Source organism: Orbicella faveolata, unplaced genomic scaffold (assembly GCF_042242905.1).
Source record: "Orbicella faveolata isolate gen_17 unplaced genomic scaffold, um_ofav_v1 contig_14, whole genome shotgun sequence".
Lineage (NCBI taxonomy): Eukaryota > Metazoa > Cnidaria > Anthozoa > Scleractinia > Merulinidae > Orbicella > Orbicella faveolata.
Window position 1 is genome coordinate 10,427,765 of NW_028301541.1, and position 12,031 is coordinate 10,439,795.

The 12,031-nt window shown below is 37.8% G+C and overlaps 1 protein-coding gene, 1 non-coding gene and 2 pseudogenes across 2 annotated transcripts; 3 read left to right on the forward strand and 1 right to left on the reverse strand.

Moving 5' to 3' along the window:
* Positions 1–1,094: 1,094 nt before the first annotated feature.
* On the reverse strand, positions 1,095–1,166 carry Trnaw-cca (transfer RNA tryptophan (anticodon CCA)). Its single transcript has one exon. It is a non-coding gene; the product is annotated as a tRNA-Trp (tRNA).
* Positions 1,167–3,706: 2,540 nt separating this feature from the next.
* On the forward strand, positions 3,707–4,854 carry LOC110041329 (G protein-coupled receptor 83-like; annotated as a pseudogene).
* A 1,672-nt stretch (positions 4,855–6,526) lies between these two features.
* LOC149113915 (QRFP-like peptide receptor) lies at positions 6,527–8,134 on the forward strand (annotated as a pseudogene).
* Positions 8,135–9,308: 1,174 nt separating this feature from the next.
* On the forward strand, positions 9,309–10,786 carry LOC110041354 (QRFP-like peptide receptor). The gene has a single exon (XM_089286565.1). The coding sequence runs from the start codon at positions 9,544–9,546 to the stop codon at positions 10,678–10,680; it is 1,137 nt and encodes a 378-aa protein (XP_089142691.1). The 5' UTR covers positions 9,309–9,543; the 3' UTR covers positions 10,681–10,786.
* The last annotated feature ends 1,245 nt before the right edge of the window (positions 10,787–12,031 follow it).

A 12,031-nucleotide genomic window follows, 5' to 3' on the forward strand; every position in this document is an offset into this window, starting at 1 on the left:
CGGAATTCAAGAGAAAACTCTGGATTGGTTTAAATCGTATTTGACTAAGTACACACAATGGTGCTCCGTTAATGGCTGTCTCTCTGACTTCACCACTCTTAAATGTGGTGTGCGACAGGGAACGATCCTTGGTCCTCTTTTATTTCTATGAATTTATATTAACGATTCGCCTAACTGTCTATCATTTAGCATACCTAGAATGTATACTGATGACACCCACATTAATTACGCCGGTTCTGATTTCCATCCGATTCAGTCTAGTCTCACGACCTTGAAAAACTAAGGAAATGGCTTGTGTCTAACATTGAAAAATAATCGAGCTTATTTGTTGCGCACGGAGATTACTAAAAGTCACCTAAATAACCGTATTTGTCAGCATTGTGGCGTGAAAACAAGCACGGTGACCCCCTCTTTTTATTACGTTTTTAATTTCTCCTTGTCCTGTGACAACAGCATACTTGTACCAAGTTTCATCGGAAATCTATGGCGGGTTCTTTTACTAGGGAATCACCTTAAACAATCAGTATAAGCAGGCGGGAAATCTCTACTGTCGTAGATTCAAGGTATGATAACAGGAAAAGCATTGAAGTCGTGCAACCTTTTTTTTACCGGAGACGGCATCAAATGCTCACGAAAAAGAATTTATAATTCCAAAAACCATATCAGACTGTTAAGAGTGAAAATTAGGAAACATTTTGTGTCTCCAAGTTTCTAATTTGGCGCCAACAGCCGGTAAATCGAGTGTCGCCAGGTAGGATGATAGTTGTGTTATCCTGAACAAAATATGTAGTTCCTCATTAAGTTAAAACTAGAATTCTCAAGTTAACCATTATATAACGCTAAAGCAATCTTTTCGTCTGGCCTAAAACCTGTAGCCTTTTCAGCATAAGAGAACGCAAGCTCCCTGAGTAACTTATTCCATCTGGTTCCGACCTCTAAAAACATTGAGCATACAGCGGGGAAAGACAGAAGCTTTCAACACAACTGCATTTTCCATCTATTTTGACGAGTAGTTTATTTTTACGCCTTTCAGTACTACTTTTACGTTTATCTCAATGCAAATGGTTACCAAAATAATAGCAAAAATTGAGAGCTGACCCCGACGTGATTCGAACACGCAGCCTTCTGATCTGGAGTCAGACGCGCTACCATTGCGCCACGGAGTCAAGTCTATTTTAAATACATACGATTTTAAATTTAAATTGTAGGAGTGTTTTAATCTGATTTATGGTAGGGATGGTGCGATAGATCATAAAATGAATGTAAGTCTAATGCGGCAAAAGTGAAACAAGTGTCCGAGAAAAGAAAATAAAGATTCTTTTAGGCAAAAGTGATGCCACCGCCCCTGGAAAAGTGCTTGTATGAGTAAGTCATTAGGTTCGTCTGTTCGAGATGTTTCAAAAGGGTTTTCCCTTGCAAGGAATTCCCCTGGAACAACTGAGGGCCCGGAGGGTACTCCATAGAACGCACAATATGGGGAGAACTCCGCTCAAAAAGCGTGGCAGTTGTCCCTACCCTTTTCTTTACCTATACTCTTACGTTTTCGCTTTTTGAGCGGAGTCTCCCCATATTGTGCATTATTGTGCATTATATGGAATACCCTCCAGTTTGATGCTTTTATCAAAAACAAACAATTTTGTCCCTTAACAGCTGGACTAAAATGGAAAATGCCGTTGTCAGTGAAACCTGTTGTCTTTCCGCCGGATGTTTAATGTTCTTAGAGGTCGGAACCCGAGTGGGGAATGAAGTTAGCTTCCGCATTAGTCTGAGTAAGCAGCCAGTGGCCTATACGGCACCTGGAACGATGGGCCAGAGAAGTTTGGCAAGGAATTCCTCTGGAGCAAATGAGGGCCTGGAAGGTACTCCATATAATGCACAATATGGGGAGACTCCGCTCAAAAAGCGAAAACGTAAGGGTATAGGTAAAGAAAAGGGTAGGAACAACTGCCACGCTTTTTGAGCGGAGTTCTCCCCATATTGTGCATTCTATGGAGTACCCTCCAGGCCCTCAGTTGTTCCAGGGGAATTCCTTGCAAGGGAAAACCCTTTTGAAACATCTCGAACAGACGAACCTAATGACTTACTCATACAAGCACTTTTCCAGGGGCGGTGGCATCACTTTTGCCTAAAAAAATCTTTATTTTCTTTTCTCGGACACTCGATGAAGGAATCTTCATCTTCGAGAACACTTAGCAGTTTGTTTTTAATTTCCTTGGTAGTTCTAAACATGGTAATGATTTCATCAGTGCGTATTGCTTTGCTGGTAATTGAACATAATGATCACGTGACTATCACGTGACATAACTTAAGACTCAAAGGTAATGGTTAATTTGTTGTTGTATTAAAATAGCAAGACACTAGGCATAGTAGTCCCAGAATGCAAAAAAAATTGGCATTTTGCATTAGCCTCGTTTCCATGTAAGGGCCTTGTATGTCATATTTTTGGCATGCGCATTCCATGGTTCTGGAGGAAAATTTGGCATGGCTCCATATCAGGAAATATTTGTCTTATAGAGGTTAGTAACCCTGCCAAGTTTGATGCTTTTATCAAAAAACGAACAATTTTGTCCCTTAACAGCTGGACTAATTCCAGTAGGACTGAAATAAATGAATTAGCGATCAACGCATGGCATAGTGTAAAATAAATGCCAAATATCTCATTTCACGCCACCCGGCGCGTGTGAACGGATGATACAAATAACAGTAAGGTGCAGGTTAAACATGTTATCTGTCACCTCAACCTATTTATTAAGTTTGCAGTAACTTTTACCACAGACAGAATAAGAAATATCAATTCAAAATCTTTCGCAGTTATTGCTTTAAGAATCCCTTTCTATAGAGTTTCTGTATTTATAGTTCAGGTTTCCACCTGCTCCATCGAAAACAACATTTGCATGACCTCTAAGACGGGAAGCAATTTAATAAAACTATGTATTTTTTGCTTGAAATTTAAAGGCATGAAGAGGTCCTTGAACACCTTGACTGAAGCTTTGCATATCACTAACCAAATTGCAGATCATTTCGGCCCAAGAAACGCAAACAAATCGGTAAAGGCGCTTCCTTTGAACACAGGCTCTCTTACTCTGATCTTTGCGCAAGTAAAATTGTCAACAAGTTTCTTCGTAATTGTTTAGTCAAATTTACATATTTCTGCGATTTTAGGAAGATTTTCGAATCTTGCCACAGCAAAAACCTGCCGGAAAGGTGTAACGATATTTTGTCGCAGTATGGAAAGACGAGTTTGAAGTTGTTTAGTCAACTTTTTGAAAAATTTATAGCATCTTTTTAGAAACTGAAATGCCGAATAACTTTTCGGCCTCAGAAATAAGCGTGGTGTTATCCTCACCAGGACACGGCAGAACAACTTGTAAACAAAATCTATTCAATTTCTGACACTCCAGTGAAGTGTTCACTAATTATTAATATTTTTGTAAACCAACTGGTTTGAGCAAAGAATGGATCTCATTTCAACAAATAAACGAAGCCCATGCCTTGTCTCGTGCTCTGAGATAAAGCTCTTTATCCAATCAGGACACGCGGAGAATCCAATCTAAGTTTTAATCTGGAGATGAAAGATGGAAAGCTTTTAAAATCAGTAAAATTGCATTTCATTTCTGAATAAATTGTGTCATTAGATATCTTAATACATTAAGAGTTGTGCTTCTAAAGGCTTGGCACTGACAGAAGGTTGAGTTTGACAGTAAAGCTGTGATCATGTTACTAACATCGAATTCTACCATTTCTGTTATTGGCGAAGAAACTGGTCTGGGCCAACAGAACTCGACATGCATCCTTGTTGATTCTTCTATGGGGCGAATTTCTAAACTCTTCGCGTTTTGCTTTATCTTACTGGGAAGTCTTTTCGGAAATGTTTTCATAATCACTGTCGTCTACAGACATCGGGATTTACGAAAAACGATCAACTATTTCATCGTGAACATGGCCTTGTCTGATTTAGTTTTTCCGCTGATTTTACTCCCAGTGAAAATAACTGAATTAGTGACCGACTCAGGACATTGGCACCTCAGTGGAATCCTAGGATCGATTTGTTGCAAGCTGTTCTTTTTCGCAAGCCTGGTGTCTCTTCTCGTTTCAGCTCAAAGCTTGATGTGGATAGCAATTGATAGATTTGTTGCGGTAGTTTTTCCAATGAAACTTGGACTTATTTCAAGCAAGATTCGAACAATAGCCATCGTTTTTACCTGGATTTGTGCAAGCTTTGTCAATATTCCATCACTGATATCTTCAAAACTTGTTGAACGTGGCAATGACACAGTTTGCGCGGAGACAAATATGGAATCATTTCTCTTTGACAAGAAAGCTAACGTGACATATCTTTGGCTGCAGTTTTCTTTATTTATCATTGCTCCGTTAGTTGTAATAACCGTTCTGTACACTGCAATAGCAATTACCTTAAAAATGTAGGATAAAACCCTCGCGGGCACCCCTTCAAACGCACAACGACATGCTACGAAGAAACGAGGACAAGCCATTGAAATGGCGGTAGCTATTTTGGTGCTGTTTTACCTTTGTGTTATTCCAAACACTTTGGTATATTTCATTCCATTCTGGAGACCTTCTTGTGCCATTCAGAGAGTACTATATTTCGTGACGAGTTTTTCGCTTTACTTATCTTCCACAGTCAATCCAATAATTTGTCTGTCATTTGTCGAAAGCTATCGTCGTGGACTGAGAAACATTTTATGTCCGTGTGACAGAATGCTGAACGGCAATGTGACGCCGAAATTAGGACAACTAAATCTAACGAAGATGAAAACTCCCCGTGGAAAAAGCTATCGACAGCGTTTCAAAAACACAAAAAACTATAACGAAACCTTTGATACTGTTTTATAGAGATATAGTTTAATATGAGGCGCTTCGTTCCGCAAAAGCAAGAGTACCAGAGCAAACGCGGGAGTACCAGAGCAAACTTCGGAAAGAAATTAGGTATACGGCCGAATAATCAGCAAGTCAAAATGTTTCATTTTTAACAACGTAGTCACGTTCTAGGTTATTTCAACAGTCAAGTGACAAAGCTAGGACTTTATAACGAACAAAGCAAGGCTTGTTTTGTTGAAATTTACAAGTAAATCCACTGAAATCAGTTAAACACTGGAATTTGTCACATTGTCAATTGGCAGTTTTGGCGTAGTATAAAGCGTCCAAGTAGTTGCTTATACGTTGTAATAGTCTTGCATGTAATATAGAAGAAAAGTATTATATAATTTTTCACGTTGTTATTGTAAGATAGTTTTGAGCTGGTATGTAGATTAGTTGGCATGCAGGTTACGTAATTATGCTAAGAAGTTAATATTTAAGGAGTTTGTCCGTTAGGAGTTGTCACTTCGACGGCATCTCCGCTTTTGATCAGTTCATTTTGGAAATTTTATTTTAGTAAATTTCCGTGTTTTTGTTTACTACGTTTATTGTGTTAATAACTATCCTAGGGCAATTTATGTCTGATCAATAAACGAGATGCCCCCTCCTATATGACTGATATTTTCTTACATATACTAAGTTAGAAATTATTTTGTTTTCGTTTCACTGCAGAGTGATTAGACAACAAAGCTAGTTATTAAAAACGATGCTGGTTTTAAGCTTGAGAGGCCAGTTTCGGAAGAGCTTTCTGTATTAAGCATTTCAAATGATCATCTTTGCATGTTGCAATAGCTATTGAAACTATTTGTCTGAGATCCTCTGCTAGCTTATTACTTCCTTGATGTTTGTAAACATGCCTTCAGAAGTTTTATTGCACATGCTATTATAAAGACAAATGAATAGCACTATTTCGAATCAAGTTTAAGAAGGAATCCACCAGAAGTTCGAGTAACTAGTGGACAAAAACTTCGTACCAAGACTATTTGCATCATATTGCAAACTTCTGTTCGACTCTTTCAAATATCTTCGCAAAAGAAATCATTTCTAACAACACCAAATGTCGAAAGCAAATTTTGAAGTTCAGGTGAAACACTTGAAACTACTGGTGAAGGACACTGGTGATGAAATTTTACCTGTGTTTGCACAATTTCTCTGAACTTTGAAATTTATTTTCTCGAGTTGCTATGGGAAATTGTTTTGGTGTTATTTCAGGCAATCATTTATAGCCGTTTAGCTTTTAGAAAATTCTAAAAGGATGCTCCACATAATTCTGGTAAAAGATTTTTGTCCATTAAAAACTTAAAATTGCTCGATTTCACGGCGAGTATGGACACAAACAAAGCAGAAAGAAATTCCACTAGAAATGCTCCGCTCAAGCAGCTGTAAAAGAATATCCTCGTTGCCCTTGAAATGATTCAATTTGGATAAGGTTATAGGAGCCAAGGGGAACCCTTGCTACATTTTATATAAAGAGATATACGGCTTGCCTAATGACAGCAGAAATTTGCGACTCGCTATACTAAACCATCATGACAACTTTCTCATTTCAAAGTTGCTGTTATCAACAGTAGCGGATTAAAAAAGGCTGTAAGGTTGATTATATTGCCCTTGAGCATCCAGCTGACTTATTGTAAATATTGCTCAATGACAGCAGGGAAACCTTTTTCTGTTGAGTTTTAATTATGTTTTACTGCTCGGAATGTCAAGTTGCTTCCTCTCCAAGACTGTCAAGGAAATGATTTGTTTGAAAAAGAAGGCAAAGGAAAAAAACAACAACAACCAAAGTGGTACTACAGTCGGTTTATTCCACAGCAGTTGTATTGTTTAGTACACGAATAAAGTACTTTGTACTTTTTTGACTAAACATTACTTTTGGTTTCTAAACCAAGTGAAATCCTTTCACGAACTCAATCTTCCTTTATCAGAAATGAGAGAAAGAGCGAAAACTGAGTTTCCATTACTTTTAAATTAAAAATTTAACTGATGACTTGGAGCCGGAAAAATTAAAATTCATTTCCATTTATATTAGTTATTACGATGCTATGAATGCATTTGCTTGACGCCTTGTTTTGGACGACAGCACGCTTCTGAAAAACGAAGCAGCGGATCACGTCATTGAAAAAAAAAACAAACAAAAAAAAAAACACACCACCATCACTTTCATTGGGAACGAAACTGCCCTGGGGCAACAAAACTGACCATGTATTTTTATTTATTCAACTGCGAGAGAATTTCTAAACTTTGGGCATATTGCTTTATTTTATTTGGCAGTTTATTCGGAAACATCTTCATAATCATCTTCGTCTACAAGCAAGAAGATTTACGAAAAGCAATTAATATTAACTATTTCAACGTGAACATGACCGAGTCCGATTTGCTTCTCTTGCTAGCTTTACTTCCTGATCAGATGAGTCAATTGGTCACTGACTCATTGCATTGACGAGTCAGTGGAATCTAGGATCGATGTTTTGCAAGTTAATTCATTTTGCAAGCTTAGTGTCTCTATTTGTTTCCGTGTTCAAAGCTTGGTTTGGATAGCAATTGATAGATTTGTCGCCGTGGTTAACGTTTTTCCAATAAAACTTGGCCTTGTTTCAAGCAAAATTCGCAATATAGCTATAGTTTCCACGTGGATTTTAGAAGGCGTTGTCTATTTTCCATCGCTGGTAATTTCGGGACTGGTTGAACGTGGGAATAACGCGCTTTGTAGTTTAGACAGCAAACTATCAATCTTTCCCAACAAGGAAGCTAGAGAAGGATATTGCTGGCTTCATGTGACCACCCGCTTCATCGCTCCGTTATTTATGATAACCGCTTGTATTCTGCGATAGCAATTGCCTTAAAATTAAAGACAAAATAAAGCCCTCACGGACACCTTACCAACTGTACCTGAACAACGTTATTTAAAGAAGCCAAGACAAGCTACTCAAACGGCGGTTATCTTAGTACTATTTTATGTTTGTGTTATTCCATACACTGCATTTCGTTTCTTATTACCCTGGAGACGTTTTTGTGCCTTTTAAGATCATTTCAGTTTCCAGCGAACTTAATGTTTTTCTCATCTTCTATTGTTAATCCAGTAATTTGTCTGCCATTTGTTGAAACATATCGTCGTGGATTGAAAAACATTTTGTCCCTGCGGCAGAATGCGGGACAATATCTTGCTGGCAAAACGAGAGCAAGCGACTTTATAAGGGATACAAAGCCTCCACCAAGAAAAACAACAACGAGCTTCTAAGGTCAGCAGCATCTTCCCACAAACATTTAGTCCCGAAAATTGTTATAATTTTCAGCAAGACATTTTATTGGAGCAATTAGTAAATATCGTGTTTGTTAACCGCTGACTCTGACTTGTTTTTTTCTTCAATACCGTTATAAGCCATTTCGATAACATTGCGATAAACTTAAGAATAAAGAATACTAGACAATGGAAGCTGTGTGTGTGTTATGCTTAATGAGAAATTCATTTCCATTTTCTAAATCACATCAACCATGAAACTTCTGGCAATTTCTGAATGGAATGCACCCATACAGGAATTAATTCGCTAGTACTTTATTTAGGTTGTCATTTATTTACAGAAAACAATATTGACTTTTTCTTGTGTCCTAAAGCTTGACTCTGGGTGATTTTACAGTTGCTTTATGAACCGCTAAGGTTTAATAATGTGCAATATACCTAGGTCAACAAAGGCCCGCAACATATCCTCTCCTCCCATCTTTTTGAAGAGGAGCGAAAATTTTTCCTTCCCTTCATTTATCGAGATGGAAAATTCCACCCTTTTCTGTATAAAAATAAGTTTTAAAGTAATATACCAAACACTCGAGACTGTGTTTTACCACATTTCCAACACCAAGAACAGAGTCGAAAGGACGTCGGGCAGCGGAGTATTTCTGCTGACGAAATTCGAGGTGCTTGGAAATGTGGTGAAACGCTGTCTCGAGTCTTTGATATATCTTCTCAATCGAAACTACGACAAAAGAAGAAAACGGAGAAATAAAATTCTAAAAATCTGTTAATTAAGAGCAGACCCCTTCTCAAACTTATTAGCAATTCAAGTTTAACCAAAGAAAATCAGTCATAACCATTACGACCTGACATGCACCGCAAGTGCTCCTCGAGATTTGAGACCAGAGGGGACAAGCAATATAACGTTTAGCGAAAGGCGGAAGTTTCCGACCTGCTATTGACCATCATGCCAGCTTTCTCATCTCCGGTTGAGCCCCTTTATCCATTTTAATTTGATGAACATTCATTCTTTTTATCTTAACTTAATACCACTAAACAGGGAAACTCTTTTTCTATTAAGTTTTAATGAAGTTTTATTGCTCGGAATGTCAAATTACTTCCTCTCTGAGAGGTCAAAGAAATTATTTGTTTGCCAAAGTACATAAAAAAAAATAGTTTCTCCCACAGTAATTGTGTTGTTTAGTGCACGAATACGGCACACAGTCATGTTGTCTCTACGAACCTTTACTTTTGGATTGTACACCAAATGAATTGTTTGCCTGATTCAGTCTTTCTTTGACTGATAACATTGAACCGGTAGAATTACCTGAATTCATTTCCGATTAAATTGTGACAAAGGGAGGATGCATTCTACTTTCTTCTTCTGATCCAAAACGCTAGCGCCTAAAGTACGTGGTTGAAAAGCAAAAGAGGAAATCATGTCGTTGAGAAACAACACCACAAACTTGGTAACTGGGAGTGAACCTACACTTGGGCAACAGAACTGGACATGTATCTTTGCCGAATCGAATGCAGAGAGAATTTGTAAACTTTCCGCTCTTTGTTTTATTCTACTGGGCAGTTTTTTCGGAAACATCTTTGTAATCATCATCGTCTACAAGCGTCGAGATTTACGAAAAACAATGAACTATTTCATCGTGAACATGGCTGTCTCTGATCTGCTTTTCCCACTGGTTGTAATTCCTGATCAGATAACTAAAATCGTCACTGACTCGTGGCATTGGCACGTCAGTGGAATCTTAGGATCGATTTTTTGCAAGTTGTTTTATTTTGCAAGCTCAGTGTCTCTACTTGTTTCTGTTCAAAGCTTGGTGTGGATAGCAATTGACAGATTTGTCGCCGTGGTTTTTCCATTAAAACTTGGGCTTATTTCAAGCAAGATTCGCACAATAGTTATAGTTTCTACGTGGGTGTTAGCAGGTGTTTTCTATTTTCCATCGTTGATAACTTGGGAGCTTTTTGAACTTGAAAATAGCACGTATTGTAGTCCAGTGAACATAAAATCAGTTTTTCCTAGCAAGGAAGGTGGTGAAGCATATAACTGGCTTCATGTAACCATCCGCTTTTTGGCCCCTTTGTTTGTAATAACCGTTTTATACACTGCAATTGTGATTTCTTTGAAAAGGAGAAGTTCAGCCCTCGTGAATGTCGAACAATATGAACGACAACATTCTGTAAAGAAGCGAAGACGAGCTACTCAAATGGCGGTTGTTATCTTAGTGCTGTTTTACATCTGTGTCATTCCTTACACTTTGTTACGTTTCGTTCGTTTTTGGAAACTTTCTTGTGGTTTTCTGAGATCTTTTTACTCTATAGCGATTTTGATGTTTTTCTTCTCTTCTGTTGTCAATCCAATAGTTTGTCTGTCATTTGTGGAAAGTTATCGTCGTGGATTGAGAAACATTGTGTGTTATTTTTGCGGAATACGGGATAATAAGAGGGCGAAACGAGAACAAATAACTCTAGAAGGAACCAGGAATCTCCCTGGTGGAAACTGTCAACGAACTTCTAACGACACAGACAACTTCCAAGAAACATTTGACACTGTTCAGTAGGTTACTATCATGGGCCGCTTTCTCTTAATTGGGTCTAAACTGAAAATTTAAAGCATGACTCCTACACGAAGAGCATTCACTAGAAAGATGATGAACAAAAAACAAACATGCTACTCTTTCATTATGTAGGAGTATTGAATTGAAAGTTGAGATGAATCGTCCTTTTCAGTTGAAATCATCTGTTATGATCTCTGAGTTGCAATATTCGCATTCTATTAAGCAGCGATTGTGTTATACACTTATGAAGCTCATAGCGACTATAGGATGTCTTTAATTTGTAATATAATGTTGCCGATGTAAATCTGTTTCAGTTTTTCGTGTTAATCTAAGGTTGCATCATGTTATAATAGGTTCAATTATAGTTCAAATAATAACTTTCAGTATAACTTTTAACGATTGACGCTTTTAAATTATTCACCTGATCACTGAGCTTAGCTAAAATCCACTTTTAAGTAGAATTTTGTATTGGTTGGATACACGTTCGTATTTTGATCGAACTTACTTAGTTCTTATGCGCAGCTTGTATAATAAAGTGTTGATTAATTGATTGATTCCCTAATGTCATCACAGTTCGAAAGCAGCATCAAAATCCGTAACACCTCTATGCTAAGGGGGAAAACATTTTCCTTTTTTCAATTTGAAATGGCATCCGCTCTATGAACCAACAAAATTGCTTATTGTAAAGAGACTACAAAAAGAATGATCTGAGAAACGTGGTTTTTCTCCGCATTTGGCTTCCTACCACGGTAGGAATCACCAAGAGAGGATAAAAGGTAAGAGAAGTTAGTCGCCTCATCTCTCTCGTTACTTTTTTGACATAGGGCCCAGTCCCTCCGCGTACAATACTTCCACGAGCGTTGTCTTCGCAAGGGCTGAAAAATGCACTTCAAGTCGCTTGGGCAGTCACGGGATTGGCTTTTTTTTATACCTTCCTAGCATTTCCGACACTAGGAGTGATCTAAAAATAGATCAAGATGGATTACCTGTCAATAAGGCCAATGTGGGGAATTAACTCTCTTACCTTTATACTCTCTGGAAAGAATACATTTTGACGACTTTTTTTCTTTAATTCCATCTCCTCTAAAGCTGATGAATATGAAAACAAATTGCTCTTTGTCCTCTTAGAAGAATTCGAGTGAAGAGATTTATATTTATTCAACAATGCGGACTTCGATTCAATATCAGTTATTTTATTCCGCATTTGTGTTTCAGCTGACAATGAAATCCTCAATCATTTTGTTTTCTAAACCGGCTTCAGTTCTGGTTTGGCTGAGGCAGTTTCCTAGGGAACACCTTTATAATCCTTATCGTATTCAAACAATGCTTTTACCTTTTTATGGTGAACACTGAA